Source organism: Propithecus coquereli, unplaced genomic scaffold (genome assembly GCF_000956105.1).
Source record: "Propithecus coquereli isolate 6110/MARCELLA unplaced genomic scaffold, Pcoq_1.0 Scaffold355, whole genome shotgun sequence".
In the NCBI taxonomy this organism is placed as follows: Eukaryota; Metazoa; Chordata; class Mammalia; order Primates; family Indriidae; genus Propithecus; species Propithecus coquereli.
In genome coordinates this window covers 1694075-1715395 of record NW_012149230.1, presented here as the reverse complement: position 1 = coordinate 1715395, position 21321 = coordinate 1694075, and the positions used below count along the sequence as shown (strand labels likewise).

The 21321-nt window shown below is 46.1% G+C and overlaps 1 protein-coding gene across 1 annotated transcript in view; it reads left to right on the top strand.

The window, feature by feature from the left end:
- HS3ST3B1 (heparan sulfate (glucosamine) 3-O-sulfotransferase 3B1) overlaps positions 1–15649 on the top strand; it is a 42228-nt gene extending 26579 nt beyond the window's left edge. Inside the window, exon 2 of the mRNA XM_012651446.1 lies at positions 11642–15649. Within this exon, the coding sequence (XP_012506900.1) occupies positions 11642–12260 (619 nt within the window). The 3' untranslated portion in view covers positions 12261–15649. The remainder of the gene's footprint in view (positions 1–11641) is intronic.
- The last annotated feature ends 5672 nt before the right edge of the window (positions 15650–21321 follow it).

Below are 21321 nucleotides of genomic sequence, written 5' to 3'. Positions count from 1 at the left end.
AACTCATCAGAGACAAAATGCCAGCTCAGTGCCGTGCAGAGAGGACTCTGTCCAAGCAGGAAAGGGCAGAGCACTTGGGCTGCAGTTGGACTCTGAAGCCCCCTCCCCTTACTTCTGGGTACTCAGCTCTGCCCCGCCCCTGCCCATTGGCAGGGCTGATTTTACTTTCTAAAAAGTCTGCTTCCCAGAAATCTCTTTTTTCTTTCTAACGATTGTTTTTGTAAATGTTGGATTTTTTTTTTTCCAAGAAACAGGAAACAGGATCACTCTAAATTTCACATGATTTGTCCCAGCACACAGTGAGGTCCAGTAAACAGGAGCAATGCCCCAGAGAGCTGGTAGACAAAAGACTATTAGCTTTTAATGAAACCCTCCCTCCACCGCCCCCCACCCCAGCCCCTTCCAGGAACAGGAACTTGTGGCCTTTGTGAAGCAGGGCCTATAACCGAAGATTCAGCCCAAATGAAAGGGATCTTGAGTTGACCCAGAGCAGGGAGATGCTCTTTTGCACCCCACCCCCTTATGGCATTCAGGGGCTTTTCATTTTCTGAGCAGTATTGAAATTCCAGGACAATGGAGCCCAAATCCTTGGGGTGGGGGTGGGGGCGAGGAGTGGAGAAAGGAGGAGGGTTGGAGGAGGCTGAGGGCTGGGGAGTCCATCCTTTGTTATTTTTCTTCTTTCCTCCCCATTACCTTAAAAAAAAAAGAAAAGAAAGAAAGGAAGGAAGAAAAAAGGCCCAGTAAACTTTTTAATGAATAATGACCTCACTTCCGGTAGCTTCACAGAGTTAGCCGAGAACTCTGAAATGGACAGCAACAAACTATTTGCAATTTTATTTTAAATTATTTTAAACCCTCCCAAAGGAGTTCTTTGATATGCAAACGGTTTCCCCCCAAATGGAGATGATTATTTATGGAGATGTGGCCTTTGAAGGGGCAGCTCAGAACTGGTGAGCTTTGAGGCTTCCTGGGAGAGGAAGGAGGTTCCAGATAAGGAGTGTCTGAGCTGATACACATCTTCTCCGCGCCTCGCCAGACAAACTCCGTGGGAAGAGAACCCCTTTAAAGAAGAAACTTCCCTGAGTTTGAGTTACAGTCTCCTGTGTCATTGTCCCCAAGACTGTGTAAGTTTTCTAGGAAAACTTCCTCTTCTCCTCCCCGGCTGGGTGTCTTATCTTTCCTCCACGGGAGAAGAAAAGGGAGAAGAAGAGAGACTACTTTTGTCTTTTGTGCCCCGAGGTCCCCTGTGATTTACAAGGTCATGAGGTGGAAAGACCCCAGGGAGGTTTTTGTGGACCAATACTTAGATTGGTAGATCGGCCTTCAGAGAAGATAATAGTTTAGGCCCAGCTTGTTACTACAGAAAATCCTGTGACTGGGACTCTAATGGCCTTGGGGCCTCCTCTTTCTCTTCTCCCTGGATTTTCTTTGGAAAGTGCGTTAATGCAGTGGCTTTTGCAGTACCAAATGCCCTCCCTGCAAACGCACCAGGTCTTTCCCCTCTAGGGCTTGCCTAGCAGCTTTGAAGTTTGCAGCTTAAAAGCGTCCGGCCCAGTGGCCTAAAAGTCCGCAGTGTACTCACCGCTCTTTCAGGCTGCCCAACGAGGGTTTCCTTGATCGCTCTGGGAGGGGAGACTGAGGCAGCTGGTCCCGAGAAAGCCGAGCCTCAAATAAAGCCCCCAGCTTCCGTCGCGCCAGTTCTGGGGTCCCTCATTTTCCTTAGTGTCGCACTTCCTTCCCCAGGGAGTGGACAGGACGGGAGCTGAGGCTTCAGCGCCAAGGAGGAGAGGGCCAGGCCGCGCCTGCTGCGCGATGAGGGCGATGAGGGCGCGGAGCCGTCAGGGCGCCCGTCCCTTCATAAAACAAGGCCTCTTTTTTCCCTTTATGTTTTAGGTTAAGATACACTAACTTTGACAAATCTCTGTTTTACTTGAGTAGGGGGTTTTCCTTCTTTCCTGAGTGGCTGGGGATGAATTGCGGAGGAGGCTCCTGGGGGTCTGAAGCCCACAACGCCGCGCATGCTCCCTGCATCCCAGGAGGAGCCCTCAGCTGGGGAGGTGCCGGTGATGGGAGTAACACCCGTGGCGCTGGCCCAGGTTAAGGGCGTGAGACCCGGGTCTTCCCCAGAGGAGAAAACGATCGTTCATAGAAAAAAAACCAAGGAAAGATGGACTCTGTCAAAGAAAACCAGAACTGCAGTAGTTAGAGAGTAGAAATAGATTCTATTTGAGAACTATTGCAATGGGGGGAAAGAGACCTCAGTATAGAACTGGGCTCAATTCCTAATGCAGCATGGATGGGTGGGGATTATAGCTAAGGAACTTGCGGGGCGTGGAGGGACGGTCAATGGATGGAAAATTACTGAGAAGAAATGTGAGGGTAAAGGAGATTCTGGCTAATGTGGCCTAACAGGATTCTTGCTGAAGGAAGGCCTGGGTGACCTGGGCCGGGTGGGGGATGAGAACCCTGAGATATGTAGGGTGATCAGCTATGGAGGAAAAGGAATTCTAGCTAAGCCAACTTAGCAGAATTCTTGCTAAAATTGGACAATGCAGAGACAAACAGAATGATAACAGTCAAGGCCTAGTTGAAAAGTTCAGGGGAGCTTGGATAGAGTTTGGAACAGGAAGCGAAGCTTTGTCAGGTCTTGGTGTTTTTTCATTTTTTTAAGTTGACTTTATTTTTTTAGAGCAGTTTTAGATTCACAGGAAAATTGAGGGGAAGGGACAGAGATTTCCTACATATCCCCTGCCCCCGACACACAGCCTTCGCCACTATCAACAACCCAGGCCACAGTGGGACATTTGCTACAATCAACAAACCTATATTGACACATCATTATCACCCGAGTGCACAGGGTACCCAAGGGGTCGCTGGTGGTGGTGTACACTGTATAGTCTGGACAAATGTGTGCTGACAGGTTCCCACCACTATAGCATCCTACAGACTAGTTCTCTGCCCTAAAACCCTCTGCTGTGCCTGTTCATCCCTCGCTCCCCCGGAATTCCAGTGATTTTGAATTTAGTTGTTGAAGTTTGTGAGTTTATCAAGCACTCAAAAAACAGCACTGTCTGTTGATTGTGCCCTTCTTAGGGGCATCCTTATTGTCTAGACAGACTTGTGACTGTGCAGACGCAAGGACCAAGTTTTGTTTTGGAGTGGGGAGCAGGGAACAAAAACTTCCTAGAAATCTTGATTCTTCTGTTGGTAAAGAGTTCTCTTCGCTGCAATTTTTTTTTTTTTCTTTGAAATCTCAGAGGCTGGACCTGGGCTTCGTGGAAAAGCTAAAGCTGATGCAGTATCACAATTTCCTGGCCCGTGCTCTTGGGATTGTTGTCAGAACAGTATATCAGAATGGGCAGAATGCCCCTTCCTCACAAGGGGCAGAATGAGGGAATTTGGGTGGATGGTAGAATTGTTCTGTATCTTGACGGTAGTGGTGGCTATATAATTCTATGCTCCTGTCAAAATTCTTAGCACTGGACACCAAGAATGAATTTTACTATGCCTAAGTTAACAAGTAAATTTTTAAAAAGAAGGAATAAAATCTCTGGGGTTCAGAAAATGTGGGGTATTTCTGTAACTAAGCAAGGAAGTCATTCTCCCGGTGGAATGGGAGAAGGGGAAGAGCCAAATGTTTCCCTTGCTCTTTCCAATTTTCCTCAGTTGGCTTGGGAGACTGGGCCTGTCCCAACTCAATGTGGGCCACGGCTTGTTCTCCCCTCCGAAGTACGTTAACTTCATCATCTGTTTTGCATAAATGTCCCGACATCTGTTTGACTGTAGTGAATTAGGTTACGCCCATTTCAATAATCTTCGTTTTTATTGTTGTGTAATTTACCAGTTCAAACAATGAGTCAATTGCTGGACTATAGGAGTAGTGGTATCACCCCAGGAAAGGAAGAAGCAGAAAAAGGAATTAGGGCGACATTTGGTCCTGGATAACATCAGAATTATAGGGCTTTTTAGAACTTCTCTGGTGCATTCTCATTTCCTACTCCTTTAGGCTTGAAGGTTTGTTTTTAATAGTCTGCTTCTAGCAGCAGCATTTAAGAGTCCCAGTAAGACTCGGGATGTTCCATGATAAACAGTTTCTCCAGAGCTCTAGGACAGCCGCGGGGCCGGTTCACCTCAGCTGTCCTCTGAGCGTCAGAGAGAGCAGAGGCACAGGCAGGGACCAGCTCCAACTGAGACTGGAGATCCTAAATCCTCAAACATAATTCTCACCATCTTCCTAACCCACCCTGCCTTGAGATTAGAAAAGAGGAAAACAGCCTGGGGGTCATTTTTGCCATTCATTCATCCTAGTTTCATAGGATTTTTTTTTTCCTTTTAAAAGAAAACTTAGCTTCGCTTTGAGCTACAAACATTTACAAAAGCATAAATGAGACAATCTAATACTAGCATTGTATTAAACAAAACCTGCTTGTTTTTCTTTCTTCTGCTTGGGGTGATATTATCTAACTTCTAATGATGAAGGAATTAGATGCATCAGTTAGCTTTTCTTTATCTTGCCAGTGTTAATAGATGGGCTTATCTTTCTTCTAGTTTCCTTTAGTTTGCCTCATTTTGTTTACTGGTTTGTATTTGATAACTAACTGTCAGAGGGGTGTGTGTGTGTGTGTGTGTGTGTGTGTGTGTGTGTCTTTAGGGGCAACAAATATCTTTGCTTTCAGCCTGATTGTATTTTATTTGTTCTTCTCTCTGCAACGTGTAGATCACCAGGGCATAAGCCCTCACGCACTTTGGGGAAGTGGTCTACTGGCAGCTGGGAGTGTGACCCCTAGTTCTCTAGCCTTGACTCAAATAGTAAATCTTGGATTAGCTGAACAACTTTTAGTTCTGCTCGCAATGTTGTATTCCTGCTGTTCCCCACCACGGTGGCGCACTGTACCCACATGGTGTCTCCGTGAGGGGCACGGGAATATCGGTAGAACGAATGACCGAAGTGCATGACAGGCGCCAGGCCCACAGTGCAAGAGAGCAATGGTTTCCATTCCTGGCTACACGTTAGGATCATCTGAAAGATTCCCGTGTTGGACCCCTCCAGGGCCTGACTCAGTAGGTCCGGGCGGCGGCCCAGGCATTTAACGCTTGTTGAAAGCACCCTTCGGTGGTATAAAGTGCACGGAGGGCTGGAAGTGACTGCCACAGAGGTGGCACGTAACTTTCTCGTAAATACTTTCAAACAAGTTGAAAGCCTGAAATACCCCCTCCAAACCCGCCTGGTTCTCAGAGTCCTGCCATGGCCCAGGTCTTTTAGGCCACTGGCGTTCCTGGAAGTTCGCTGTGCTTGTCATCCCCAGGCAAGCCTGCATCGCCCTTGGCTTTGATTGAAGAAATGGTCTCTTTTCCGCTTTCTGTCTCCCTGCATTCACTGTCGGGTGCACATGCCAGACGAGTATCTCCCAGGCGTGTTCTAAGGGACCCTTCTGCTGGGCCGTGAACATCATGTCTTCCTTAGCCTTGAACTGGCACGGGCTTCACAAGCATCTGTTAGTCATGTGTGCCAGGTTTACGTGCTTTTCAAAGAGGTGTCCGTTCCTGCCCACGTGGTAGAGGGGGGGAGGGGGCCTGGCTGGGGGAGGAGCTGTTGCACTGATTAGTAATTTTCCAGGCCCCACAGAATGCAATTAACAACGGGAGTATGTGAACCAAAGAGCTTTATTGTTTCGAAATCAGACTCATATTTGAACAATTATGATCAGCAGTGATTTGATTCCTACTGAAATACCTACTATTAAGATCCTAATCTGTGAAAGGGGAGAAAAAAATACAGGTACCCATTTAAAGAGAGGACAGGTGTGTAGCTCTACGTGTCTTTAGTCAAATTAAGAAGAAGCAGAGAAGGCCGAGAGGGAGAGGGTGGTGATGATGGAAGCGGACGATGGGAGCGCCGACTCCAAGCCCCACCTCTGACCTGTGGGCTGGCACCCCAGCTCCAAGTGAGTCATCCTCTCTCCTGTGGATTCAGTGTCTTCCTTGGTAAATTGAGGACTATAATACCTGCCTCAAAGGCTTGTTGTGAAGAATTAAATCAGATAATGTATGTGAAAGTTTCTTCGCAAGCTGGAAGCACCATATAATTATTAGCTATGACTCTCCATTTGAGAAACTGGCTTCCCTAATGAGCAGCGGCATCGCCCTGCATAATGTGCTCACCCTGGAGGCCAGCCTGCGGCTGTGTCAGGGGCTGGGGGTCCTGGGATGGGTGTGCAGAGCCCACGGGAGGTGGTCAGCCCTGGGCCATGGGCCACATCCTCATCCTTTCTTCTCTTAGCCACTGTTTAGCTCAGAGAGGTTTCTGAGCTTTAGGGCAAGAAAGCCTGACCAGAGAAGGGGCAAAGGAAGAGGAAGGTGGGCCCAGGAGGCGAATGGAAAGGCCTCTGCTCCAGGACCTGGTGGGGGTGGTGGGGGAAGAGCGGTCAAATGGGAAAAAGGGTCTTGCTTGTCACCACCTGGGATGTTGGATGCCAGGAGCTCTCCACACACTTCTCAGGCTGTGCTGTGTTCCCCTGTGGTGTGACAAAGATTCCCTGCTTGACCAAATTTTAGTCGGCCTCCTGAACCTTCTCCTATGCCTGTCTGTGCCCTTCCTTGGAACACCCAGTCTTAGCAGAGAGCCCTGCTAGGTCAGTGTAGCCAGAACCCCTCACCCTGGGCAGCTGGTCAGCCTGGATATCTGCCTGGGCTCCTCAGCCTCCACCATCCCCCACGTGGTGGCTGGGTGGCCCGCCTTCAGTGAGAATCCTGTTAGGTCAATTTGGCCAGAATCCCCCTCACCTTGATGTTTCCTCTTAGGATTTTCCACCCACTGACCCCCGCCCTGCTCCTTGGCTACTGTAGTTAGAGTTGAGCTCAAGCTCTCCTCCCACTGCGAGACCCCGTTGCAGTGGTCCCCACGCCTATCACGATGATCCTGAATAAAGGCTTCTCTACTGTGATTTAACAAGTGTCATTGAGTAACTTTCCTTTAACAGATGGATCCACAGGGGTGTGCAGGGGAGATGCCAGGCTCCGTCTGAGCCCAGTGCCCACCGCAGATGTGCCCCTGGAAGCCTGTGGAGAGGGCTCAGGAGGCATTTGCCAAAACGATGGAGAGCCCAGATGTGCATCTCACGTGTCAGCCACGCCTTGTCTGCATGCCAGCACGCTGAGGGCCAGTGGCCCCCGAGCCTCTGCTAGAGAGGGCTGAGAAGCCTCTTTGTCACAGCACTAGTTCCCCTGGCTCCACTATTTTGACAATCATCAAAAGAGGGTCTGGGGCTCCTTGAGTCCTGTCCCACACATGGACAAACACCAGACTGTCCTGGGGAGAGAGGGGTCCCCCAGAGCTGGTACCCCACATGGTTTGGGGGACCAGGAGGCAGTCAGGCATAGCAAGTCTGCCCATGGCTCAGGGAGTCCTTATTTACAGCCAATCTCCCCTTCCTTTTTTACTAGTTCTATTATGTGGTTTCTCATTCACAATTGCCAGTATAGCCATTTTGTTCAGTTACCAACAGGCCCTTCTTTAAGGCCAGTGAGGAAATGTAGGCAGTGGGGTACGGGGGTGCTTATGGACCCCAGGCAGGCTGAGAGCAGATCCAGTGTTTCTGCACTTTGCCTCCCAGGAACTGTGCCCTCCCTCTTCTCCCCGGACGGTAGAACTCAGTGAGTGGCAAGTCCCCTGGACACAAACCTTGCTTCCTTACATCTTTGCCAAATTCCTGTCCACAGAAGCCAATTGATAACATTTTCCTAGCACCGCATAGGTACCAGGCTGGGTCCTGAAGTTTGCTTTGCAGTCCTTTCAAAAACCCTAGGAGGGGGACATCATCGTTTTTCTCATTGTTCAGGTGAGCAAACTGTGGCAGGGACAGGTTAAGGGATGTGTCCAGGGTCACACATCTCAGTAAATGTTGGTGCTGAGTCCAACCTGGTGGCCTGACGTCAAAGCCCATGCTGGACAAGGCTGACTCTGAGTGCAGACCCTAAACCCAGCCCTCTGCGAGAGCCCTGAAGAACTTGGGGGGTTGGATTTCCTCCAGTTGTGGTGATAATACTCTGCTTTGAATATTAACCTCTTGTAGACCATCCAGTTGCAGATGGTTTAGCACAAGGAAAGATACTTGGCCTTTATCTGACTTGACCTGCTTTTTAGTCAAATGCAAAATAAGTTGAGAGCCGGCTCTCTTTAATCCTCGATCACATTAGCCTGATGACACTGCTACATTAATCTAAGTGGCTAATGGGCGAAGTGGGTCAATCCAGCTTTAGCTTAAGCCGGGGATGACTCCGGTGCTGCTGGTGCAGCCTTCCTTACGGGAAAAACCTCTTCCTCCGGCCCCCTGTTGGCAGTGTCCTGGAAGAAGGAGCTCACTCTCTCCAGGGAACTGCCAGTTCTGGCTCAGCGATACATAGTTTATATCATTTCTATAAATGTGCTACAAATGTACTCAATAGAGGAGTTGTGGTCTCAGTAGATTAGGATGTCTTGAAGCTTAGAATGTCCCACTGAGAGGTAAATACTTTGTCAAAAATGATGTGGAAATTGTCTTTTTTTTCATTCCTGTGCCTAGGTGGGAATCAATTAGAAATCTCTACCCCACAGTTAATGGATGATTATAGATATGTGATCAAAATTTAGTATCCAATTAGTTAACACATCTCCTTTTGATGTATACACACTGGCTCATACACACATATATTTAATTTTGGTCTCACCATGTGTGTATTGAGCAATTTAATAATAATAACAGTAGTAGCTGATATCTGTCAAGTATGTACTATACGTCACCATGTTCTAAGCATATTATGATTATTAATTGCTTTAATCCGCATTAAACTCCTATGAGGTAGATATCGTCAGCTCCATTTTTACACATGAGGAAAAGAAGCCCAGAAAAGTTAAATAAGTTATTCAAGGTGACACAGCTTCTAAGTGGGAGAGCCAGAATTTGAACCCAGGCAGTCCTTAAGTATTAAGCTAAACCAAGTCAGCTTTACAAACCGCATTTAATTTTTTTCTTTTTTAAAAAATTTATTCTTAATTGACTAATAATTACGTGTATTTATGGGGTACGGCGTGATGTTTTTGTTTTTGTTTTTGTTTTTTGAGACAGAGTCTCACTCTGTTGCCCTGGCTAGAGTGAATGCCATGGCGTCAGCCTAGCTCACAGCAACCTTAAACTCCTGGGCTAAAGCGATCCTACTGCCTCAGCTTCCCGAGTAGCTGGGACTACAGGCATGTGCCACCATGCCCGGCTAATTTTTTCTATATATTATTTTTAGTTGTCCGGATAATTTCCTTCTATTTTTTTTAGTAGAGACAGGGTCTCGCTCTTGCTCAGGCTGGTCTAGAACTCCTGAGCTCAAACAATCCGCCCGCCTCAACCTCCCAAAGTGCTAGGATTACAGGCGTGAGCCACTGCGCCCGGCCCAGCGTCATGTTTTGATCTACATATATATTACAAAAAATTCAATCAAGCAAGTTAACATATCTATCACCTCGCCAACTTATCCTTTATTGTGCGGTAAGAATGTTAAAAATCTATTCTTGTAACAATTTTGAAACAGACAATGCATTGTTATTAACTGTGGTCACCATGCAGGGAAATAGATCACTAAAACTTCTCTAGTCTCCTTGAAACTTTGTACCCTTCAGTCAACATCTTTTGTCACCCACTGTCCCCCTCCCCCAGCTCCAGTGTCTGATAACTTTCTTTTTACTCTGTTTCTATGAGATCTTCGTTTTTAGATTCCACGTATACGCGTGATCATGGACAGTATTTGTCTTTCTGTGCCTGGCTTATTTCACTTAACATAATGTTCTCCAGTTCCATCCATGTTGCAAATGACTGATTTTCTTCTCTTGACACCAGAGCCCATACTCTTTTTCTTTCTTTCTTCCTTTTTTTTTTTTTTTTGAGACAGGGTCTTGCACTGTCATGTAGGCTAGAGTGCAGTGGCATTATCATAGCTCACAGCAACCCCAGACTCCTGAGCTCAAGTGATCCTCCTGCCTCAGCCTCCTGAGTAGCTGGGACTACAAGTGCGAGCCACTATGGCCGGCTAACTTTTCTATTTTTTTTGTAGAGAGGGGGTCTCAAGTTTGCTCAAGCTGGTCTTAAACTCCTGACCTCAAGTGATCCTCCTTCCCCGGCCTCCCAGAGTACTAGGATTACAGGCATGAGCCACTGCACCCAGCCAGAGCCCTTACTTCTAACCCTTAGTATTTTCATTCAGGACTTACCAATCAGCCAGACCAATCATCTATTCATGTATTTATTGGATGCCTGCTATTCTAGGTACCATGGTAGGTGCTAGGTATTGAACAGAGGGTGAAACCAATACAGTCGCTGCTGTCATCTGAAAATCTCTAGCCCCAGGAGGACTTCTCACCCAACACTTTTCTTTCTCTCCACCTTCCATTTCCCATCTGCAGAACATTAAACCCACAGACATTTTCTTTTGCTTGAGCACCTGTTTTTATATCCTGCTTCTTCCCAACACGGGCAGTCCTCTCCTACCCAAGGGCTTCGTCATTCCCTGTCTCCAAGCCTCCCACATCACCCCTTGCTTGCCTTGGCTGATGCTGTTTCTGTTTCCTAGAGCACTTTGCTACAGGGTCACTCAAAAATGCTCTACAGAGTGGACTAGGAGCATCAACAGACACCTAACGTCCAGGTTCAGGACTCTCCACCAAATGTTTTATAGCAACAGTTGTACAGCCATATGACAGAATCTATGTAGTAACAAATAAAATTTGCAACTTGTTTTATAATATCAGCTATATCCACGTGCCTTTCGACTTCATTTCTTATAACCAAGATCTTACATCGCTGATTTGTGTAATCAATGCGATTGTGATTTTCCCCCACAAAACTGTTTTTTAGTCCCAGTATCATGGCCTTTATCTGCTGAAGGCTGTAAAAGTAATATTGTATGTATACTTTTGTTTAAGTTAATGCCGTGACAGATATCATACAATTATTTTTTCCTAATGGAATCTAAAGTATTTTTGGAAGCTTCTAGAGTTGTGTCTTGGGAATGTCCTCATGGCCAGTGTGTATTAGTTTATACTAACCTGATTTCACCGGATTTTTTGGCTGCTGTGTGCTTTGTGGCTTTTTTGAGTGAAGGCCGCATGATAAAGCTGGAACAACCTGGCTGGACCAGGGAGATGTTTTTCTTCCAGTGACCATGGCACATTTGCCCAGGCTTGGTATGCAAAGGCAGGCCAGTGCCAGGTCTCATGGACATTGGAATCTCTGGGGGCCCCAGGGGCTGGTTTTTAGGGAAGCCACAGGAGGCCAAACGCTTTTGTGAGTTGACATCAGATGTTTGGTGCGGTCTGAAAGCTGGATGCTATGAAATGGAAGAGAAGTGGCACCCACAGGAGGACCTTAGAGAAACGCGTATCTTGCTCTTTCTGCCTTGCGCGCAGGTGCCTTCATGTCTCAGGTGGAGAGTGTCTGCCCTCCAGACTTCAGCTGGGATGTTAACGCACCGCTCAGCTCTGAGTTCCGCTTGCAGCTTTGCACGCGTCTGCAGCTGCTCGCAGGAGTAAGAGAGAGCCGGGATTAGAAGCGTCGACCTTGGGACGTGTGGCCAAGGAGGCACGACCTTCTAACCCCTTTGCTTTGTTCGCTCTCCCCAGGGACCTGATGCCCAGAACCCTGGAGGGGCAGATCACCATGGAGAAGACGCCCAGCTACTTCGTGACGCGGGAGGCGCCCGCGCGCATCTCAGCCATGTCCAAGGACACCAAGCTCATCGTGGTGGTGCGGGACCCGGTGACCAGAGCCATCTCGGACTACACACAGACGCTGTCCAAGCGGCCCGACATCCCCACCTTCGAGAGCCTGACGTTCAAGAACAGGACGGCCGGCCTCATCGACACGTCGTGGAGCGCCATCCAGATCGGCATCTACGCCAAGCACCTGGAGCACTGGCTGCGCCACTTCCCCCTCGGCCAGATGCTCTTCGTGAGCGGCGAGCGGCTCATCAGCGACCCGGCCGGCGAGCTGGGCCGCGTGCAGGACTTCCTGGGCCTCAAGAGGATCATCACGGACAAGCACTTCTACTTCAACAAGACCAAGGGCTTCCCCTGCCTGAAGAAGGCCGAGGGCAGCAGCCGGCCGCACTGCCTGGGCAAGACCAAGGGCCGGCCGCACCCGGACATAGACGGCGAGGTGGTGCGCAGGCTGCGCGACTTCTACCGGCCCTTCAACCTCAAGTTCTACCAGATGACCGGGCACGACTTCGGCTGGGACTGAGCGGACCCGGGCCGTGTAACTTACCACGTGGCTTATATATTGAGAGAGAGTATATGTATGTAAAATGTACAGAAATCTATTTTATAATAATTTATTTTTAATTCATAAGCAATTAATTCACTAAGCTGCCTGGCCACACTCTTTAGAGAGTTAGCGTCATAATCTGTTAACATTCCAAAGTGTTGAACTCTAGTATTTTGTTCTATTCTTCACAATTGATGGTGCTTCTGTTTTTTGGGTTTTTTTTTTTCCTCCCCTCCCTATTATATTTAAAAAGAAGAAAAGCACAACTTGAGATTTTGGTTGTTACGGGTATTCAGCCTTGAGTCTCCGTCTGAGTTCTCCAGTTGCTGCCTCCTTGTGTCTTGGGTCTCATATTCCGGCATCGTGTCTTCCCGCCCGCGGACCTCGTAGGAGCGCTGAGCTGCCACAGCAATGCTGTGTGCCAAAGGTCAGACCTCACGTAGCAGCTGCCCTGCAGATGTGGCATCATTTCTAGTGACTCCAACCACAGAGCTAGGGTTTCCCCACCCCCACTCTGCACGTAGGGGAATCGCTTGCTTCCTTTTTTGGAACACCCACATCCTTTTAGGGTCAGAACGCCAGGGTCCATTTGCTTTAGCTTTCGATTTTGAAGGATGGCCCAGCATCCTCTTCTGCCCCATCCCCTGCTTCATTAACCAGCTGGAAGGGTATGCAGATGTTAGCCCCTTTCTTTCCCAGGTCACGTGTGTGAGTTGCTTGGGTGCTGCTTTAGAAATACAGAGGATCTCTTCTAATTTGCATGAGAGCACACCATGCTCCATTCTCCAGGCAGACAATTCTGCTTCGACACACCAAAGAACCCCATAGGCTAGCAGAGCCACCGGCACAAACCAAGGATGCTGGATGTCAAGACCCAGAGGCGTCAGATGTGTCCCTTACCATCAGCACCTACCAAGGTGCTGCTAGGTGCAGAGTCAGCCGGTGTTAGGCAATAGGCCCACAGCCTCCGTAGGCTGAAAAGACGAAGACCCAAGAATGACAGGCAGCCTGGCATGGGGAGGGAATCCCTGGCACCCTGGCTTGATGTCTCCTTGGAATTCCTAGCTTATCTCCGAATGACATCTCAGAGTGACAACATGGTCTGTAGTCAATAGCCAAACGGCAAGAACCAAGAGTGGCCCTTATAAAGACAGGCTGGGGAAGCTGGCCCCATGTTACCTGTAAATACTTGAACCTGACATTTGTACAGCTGTCCCTTGTTTTAGCCAGGTCTTGACAGAAGGGTTACCAGCATTGTCACTGCTGTGCAGAATGGTCTCCACGTATCTCTCAGGTAAGAGAGGTAGGTATTGCAGCTCGTTTATGATGACTAGACAGTTGGGTAACCATATTCCAATTTAGGGGCAGTTGGTTGAACATATAGCAATATCACGTAATGACATATCCTGCTTATCCTCAACTTTCTAAACCAGAATGCTTCTACCAGAAAGAATTATTTGAGTTATACTTTCATCAAGGAATATGTGGGAAGATATACATATTGACAAAATGGTTTAGATGTGATATTTACAAAGGACGCTTTTGAATTATTATGTGGGATAACTTGCCTGATAGTGTAAGAAAACTTGTATGAAAAGGGAAAGATAATTCATCTTTAGAAACTGATCAAAGATGCCCGCTGGTCTTCAAGTGGTACCCTGATAAATCTGGTTTGTATTTGCTCACAAGTTTTAGCCCAGATCTGGCTAGTTTACGCCTAGCAGCAAAACTATCATTGTGTGTGTTCTGTTCTGGAGGAAGCTCTTCTGGGGTTGTGTGCATTCCTCAGATGCTAAATCCATTTCATAGCTTTTTCACTGTCTCTAGAAAGTGATGCCGGACCTGTACTTAGGAGACACCTTAATCATAGCATGGTTCTGCCCTCTTGCTCCTTGGGTGTGAAAAATACCTGCGTAAGGGTGCTAATTGGCTGTGCATTTTTCCATTTATTTGAAATCAAACTGAGAACAACTCTTTTTGGTTACAGCATAGCATGGCTTGAAGTAGAAGGCAATATCCAAGTCCTGCACCTAGTCTTGCCCTGTCTACTTTCTGGCCACTCTTGTGACCTGATGTGGCTCAGGATGTAGGATTGCAGAAGGGTTCGGAGAAGGGTGTGCGACAAAGCCGTAGGAAAGCGTGCGTGAGCCTTTCCTCCCCCGGCAGGTCCCTGCCCTCTTTCCAAGCTGGACAATTTTTGATTGTTTATTCCCTGCCTTAAAATAAAACTGAAACAGGAAATTTTTAGATAGAAGTAGGGTCATTTAGTCATGAACACTGAAGTGGGTCAAAATTCTATTCTGGGTCAAATTCTTGAATCCCAAACAGATGTCCATAATTAGTACCGATGGAGCAGAGCAAGTTTTTCTATGTAAGACAAATAAATCAAACATCATGTGCATCTCTTCCTAGGGGTCTGATAGCTTGTAGCTCCTGACTGACCCGGATTACACCCCATCATGTGACAGTTATTACAGAACCTGTGTGTCTTCCTCCTGGAGAAGTTAGGCAATGTGGAAAATTATGCCTTGGGTTTCTTCCTGTTCTAGCAATCTGCAAGGCCACCAAGCTTAACTTTTTAGCTGCTAGAAGACAAACACCATTTTATGTTTTGGCAATTTGTCTTAGCACATGTTTCGAAGTTCTTCTAGTTTGCAGGAAGCTCTGGTATTCATCGCAGTACTTTATTTCTCTCAAGTTTTGTTTCTTTTCTCATTTGAAACAAAAAGGTTAACAAAAAAATTGGAGATTTTTATTGTTTGCATCTATCCCATGCTTTCTTTGCAGTGTTTGTACAGTAGTCTATTAACTTAGTAGGTGGTACCTGGAAAGGTATTTTAGGTACAGTGCTTTCATAATAAATACTTCATTGGATGATGGAAGAGGAGAAATTGGCATTCTCTTTGGGAGTCATTTTGAGTGACAGAAACATTATAGACCTTTGGAGAAACACAGTTTCAGATCCTGCCAGGATATTTTTGTAAGAAAGGAAAATGGAAGGTTCCAATAAACTAGAAACAGTATGTATCTAAGATGCTGACACAGAAGTTAATGTCATTTTTCTATTTGGTTTATGAAGAAGGATGGTCAATAAAACTTAAAGGTGTGGTTAGATTTTGTTTTCATTTTTGCAACATTAATTTATGACTGAGTCTCATTCAGCCCAATAATCTAAAATACTGTGCAAATTCTAGCAGTATGTCTTCTATAACCTGGATGTTAGAATAGCCAATATGTACAAAAAAATTAAGTATTTTGTCCTATGTATAACACAAATTAATTTTACACAGAGAAAGATGTTTCTAGGAAAATGAAATTCTGGTAATTCATACTATTTCTTTGTATGAACAAATAAAATATATTTTTACCAACTTGTGGGTACTTTTGTGTCTTCTTAAATATCACAGATAGACAAGGTAGCAATATTTTATTCAATAGCTAACCCCTGTGGACACACACACAAAGTCATTCTGATGGCAGGTTGATCTTTCAGATTTTAAAGGGCCCAATCTAAAATCCAACTAATCCACAAGTATTGGGGGTGAGTTTTTGTAAATGACTCTGCAGGCAAAATCCTGAGAGGGGCCCCTGTGCCCTGCAGGGGCTCCCCACCCCCAGGAAGCGCTATCCCTTACAGGGGATTCCAAGAGCTCTGCAGCCACTTCCTGATGCAGCCTGTCGGTGCCACACCTTCAGGCCAGGACGGGAGCCTGTGGGCAGCCACATGTCACACAACAGGTGCGACGTGAGCAGAGCACCTATGGCTGGGTGGATTTGGATAATAGCAGCCTTCCCTTCTCACGTTTGCAGAGTGTTGTGTGGAGATCCTTATCTGCAAGACAGAGGCAGAAAGGACTTAGACAAGAGTATTTCTATATCTTTAGTCTGTCTCAAACTGCCTTCTGTTTTCTTTTGGCCTAGCACACCATCTGTAAGGTTAGTATTTCCTACTTTAAACATTTGATTCACTCTCTTATTTTACTTAACTTTAAAAGGAAACATATTACAATCTTAAGTGAAAGCCATGATCTCTTGCCATGAAGAGGTCGTGATAAGAACAAACAAAAATCAAGAACAAACAAAGAATGCGCACACAATGAGTGCAAAGCAGCACTATTAATTTCTAGCTAGATGGCACAACCACGTTGGTCACTCACTACTCCTGGAAAAGGTTCTGCTTTCCAAGACGCTTACAGGAGATTTGCACTGTGCCTTGTAAAGAATGACAGAGACCTGAAGAAGGTATGACCTGCTCAGTGCTATTTAGTATTGAGTCTGTACATGCCTACAATTTGCCCTCTACCTACTTCCCAGTCCTCTGGTGGCCCTCTTGGTTTTCTCACACTTGGGAAACACTGTGAATCACACTAAGAAAATGCCTTGGGTAGAGACACAGACGCGGAGTCTAAAATTAGCCTAGCATTTTAGGAAGACAGTGAAAAGAAAACCCTGACTTAAATGGAGAGGGTGTGAGTTGGTCAGTCAGGAAACAAGTCTTCATTAAGATTTGGTTTTCAAAAGCCAGCAGTCTATGAAGACCGGTTCCTTCACACCTAGAAATAGGCCACTCAGTGAAATAGGTTTGTGAAATAGGAATGTTGACCTGACTTTGCACCCATCCCATCAATTGTATGCCTTTTCTACGGAAAGGTAACAAAATGGACCTACATTCTACTTGTTAACCTGATGGCACAGTTTAGAGCCGTAGTTGTCAAGCTTGGGCAAATATTTGAATGACTTGGAGAGGCCTTAAAAAATTCCAAAGCTGGAACACACCTGGGACCAATTATATTTAGTATCTCTAGGGGGCGAGGCCTCAACATTGGTATATTGGAAAAGTTCCCCAGGCTATTCTAATGTGTGGGCAAAGTTAAGAGCCACTGATTTTCAATTGTTCTCAAAGTGTGATTCCCGGACCACATCAGTGGTCACCTGGGCATTTGGTACACATGCAAATTCCTGGCCCATCCTCAGACCTACAGAATCAGAGATCAGGGTTTCACAAGCATCCAGGTGATTTTGATTCATGCTCATTTTTTTTTTATTTCAGCATATTTTGGGGGTATAGATGTTTGATTCATGCTCAATTTTGTGAACCACCAAGGCAGAGCATAGACTTTCTATCATTTTATAAACAGACAGCTTGGACTCTTGATCAAGGATGTTTTCCTCTGTACCCTGCTTTTCACCAATGAAGTCACTTATTAAGCCCTCACTCCTTATAACTCTGCGTTTCCTTTAAGGAAAAGCCTCTCATAGTTGCTCTTGCAGCGTTTCCAATAGTACCGAGGCTGCCTGGCTCGCCTCCCTGGGCCGGGTCCTCTTTTATCAGGCAGTGCCCGAGCTGTCATCTGTAATGTCTTCCTGGAACTGCCTGAAAGTGGAAGGATGGACTTACACATCATAAGGGATTTTTTAAAGAGAACTAAAATCCCTTAAATCTCTAATTTCACTTTACCTTCTGGATTCAGTCTTCAATAATATATTCCCATCATTTTGTATACAGTTGATAATTATTTCTTCTTATCCTTCACAACTGAACAAATACATAGCTGACTGCCTAACATCCACTGACCGGCCATTCAAGGTGAAGGATTTAGCCTGGCCACCTGGCCAACTTCTTCTCAATTGTAATAAGCTCCTCTAAACCCACAGTTCTTATCATTAGCTTCCAGTTTCATTTTTTTTTCTCATTATATGCAAAAGATGATAAAATCATGCTACTGTTGCATAAAGTCGGCTATAGTAACATATCTGTGGGCTCAGAGCCAGCATTTCCCATTTGAGAGGTTTGGGTATTTTTCTCCTATCCAAGTCTCCTTCTTTGTGAACTAAAAGTGGCTTAAGGACCTCGATGTATAGTGTTTCCTGAGATAGGCAAATATAAGGAATTGGAATTCCTCCTCCTGGACCTGCCTTTATACCTGTGAGAAGGTGCTGGAGGCTCCTCGGTCTCTTGCTTTCTGGTCCTCAGTGCTGCCTGCTGTCATGCCTGCCTTGTCGTGTGGAAGCTGTTTATAATTCCTTGCTTGTTACGAAATCCTGACCCCAAAACATTCAGACCTTGCATGCTTTCTCTTTCGATATATTCAACAAGAGCAGAGAGGGAGGGCATCAATCCTCCTTTGGAGGCAGTGACCAACAGGAAGCCTCTGGAACTTCTGGGAAAGGGAGGCACCAGTAGAGGCTATTTAGAGAAGTGTATTATAAATATAATATTCCCTATGAATTGGAGCAAGAAGAGGCTGGAGACAGAGGTCAGTTGATCCATTCGCTATTATTTATCAAATACCTACTGCTGCTGCTCAGGATACAACCCTAAACAAGACATGCTTCCTGCTTCAAGGAATTTGCATTCCATGGGGGAGTTGAAGGGCAGGGGGAAGGTGCAACTGGAAGGCAATGTGACAAGGGGCATGCCATGGGGGCGGTGGGACCATCAAACATACAAATCTGGTAGGATGTAGCCAGGTGATGGGACGACAGAGGGTGGTTAGAGACACAGAGAGAGAGAGCATCACGTGCAAAGATCTAGACGTGAACAAATAGGGTCTGTGGGGGGCTGCAGGCCATTCAATAGGGACATAGCTGGAGTGTACAGCGTGAGGCATGAGGGTGGCTCAGGAGCAAACAGAAGATTATATCGCAGACAAATTCAGAGCCATACAGCTGCTTTTGAGCTCCCAATGCCTCTCTCCAGTTGCCTACTTGACTTCTCTATTGGATGTCTACATAAGCATCTCAAACACACACATGCCCCAAACTGAACTTGGTTCTCTTTCCTAAATCTTCTGCACAAATCTCTCCTCCTTGGGAGTGCTCCAGCTAGAAAACTTGGAGTCATTCTTGACATCTCCTTATCCCACCTTCCTCACACTAAGTCCTGCCAAGACAACTTCCAGAAGATCTCCCAAATCCATTCACTTCTCTCTCTGCCTCCTCCAACACTATCACCTGGTATAAGATACTATCCCATGTGCTGGGCTACCACAGAGCCTTCCCCCTGGCCACCTGTGATGTTCCCTGTTCCCTCCAACCTAGTCTTCTCACAACAGCTGGAGGGATCTTTTAAAAACTCAAGTTGTACAGTGCACTCCCTCTGCTAAAAGCTCTTAAATAGTCTCCCATTATGTTTTAGGTATATCTCAATGCCTTAACTTGCCTTAGAAGTCTCTACTGAGCCTCATTTTATACCCACTCCCCGTTTGTCCCCATGTTCCAGCCATACAGTCTTCTTTCAGCTCCTGGGGGATGCATTTCTGTCAACTCCTTGCCTGGCCAACTCATATTCTTCTTTCAGATCTCGACACCTCCCCTTTCCTTGCTCATGACTTCCTCAGGGAGGACTTCCCCAAGTCCCTATGGTAGGCTGCTACCCTAATGAACCACACCTCATGTACTCACAACCTTGGTTAGCCTCTTCCACATTGACCCAGTTGCTGGACTTGTGATGGCTTTAGCGAACTGAATACAAGAGATACGTGACTGTGCCCATTCCTGGACAAGCCCTTAATTGGCCTGGCCACTTCTGCTTCCTCTATCTTGGAATGCTCATTTTGGGGGTACTCCCTTATCCAACCTAATTCCTATAAGCTCAAACCACATGGAAAGACCACATGTTGGAATTTTGGTCAACAGTCTCAGCTGAGCTCCCAGCAGACAGCCAGCATCAACTGCCCCCATATTAGTCTAGTTGAGCCTCCAGATTATTGCAGCTACTATCTACACCATGTGGAACAGAAGAACCACCCAGCTGAGCCCAGGTGACCAACAAAATTGAGAGTGATCATAACTGATTTTTCTTTTAAGCCAACTAAGTTGGGGTGGTTTGACATTAAAATAATAAACAACTGGAAAAATCCCCAATCTAAATTAACTTCTACTTTTATTTTAGCTCAGGGAATCCAATGCCCTTTCTTCATAGCACTTGCCAGACTTTATAGTGGCATAACGATGTATGTATTTGTGTGTTTACTTATTATCTTTCTCTAGCACTAGTCTGCCATCTCCATGACAGATGAGACCATGGCTTCTTACTCACTAGCAAAGTATTTTCAGTGGCACCTACGAGGTGCTTAACTATCTGCTGAATGAAAGAATAAGGGGTTTAGATTATATCCTGAGGACAAGAGGATAAGAGTTTTAAACAGATGAGTGACAAGATAGTTTTATAAGGAGAAAAAAAGTGATATTTTAAAAGCTAGCTTTTAATGAGGAAAGAATACTTCTAAGAGAATTTTCTTATGGTTAAGAAACAACAAGAACATTGGGTTTTGAAAAGAGAAGGCTTTGGGCACAGTCTGGGTAAGAGAGGGTGACACAAAGAGAGGTTAAAAGTGCAATGAAAAATAATGTGAACTGTGGCTTCCTTCAGCAGAGAAAAAATAAATTAAGGGATTTTGACCTTCTTGAGATGGACTCTGGAGACAGGCATTTTGGGAGACAGAAACATAGGGGAAAAAGGCATGGAGAGACACTTGGTTCTGAGAATGTTCTCTGGGGATGTGGAGAGAGGCCAGGTCTCAGGGGAGATGGGCATATTTTTTTGTGAAGGAGCAAGGGGTGGTTAGGCCTGTGTATTAGTTTCCTGTGGCTGCCGTGACAACGTACCACAAAATGGGTGTCTCAAAACAACAGAAATTTACTGTCTCACAATTCTGGAGACCAGACATCTGAAATCAAGGTGTTGGCAGGGACATGCTTCCTCCAACACTTCTGGGAAGGATCTTTCCTTATCTCTTCCAGCTTCTGTTAGCCCAAGTGCTCCTCGGCTTATGGCAGCAAAACTCCAATCTCTGCCTCTGTCTTCACAGCTGCTCCCCCTCCATGTCTGTGTCTTCACATAGCGTTCTCCTCCCTGTGTGTGTCTGTGTACAAATTCCCCTCTTCTTATAAGGACACCAGCCACACTGGGCACCTAATGACACCATCTTAACTGGATTACATCTGCAAAGACCCTATATCCAGATAAGGTCACATTCACAGGTACTGGGGGTTAGCTCTTCAACTTATCTTTGGGGACATACCATTCAGTCCA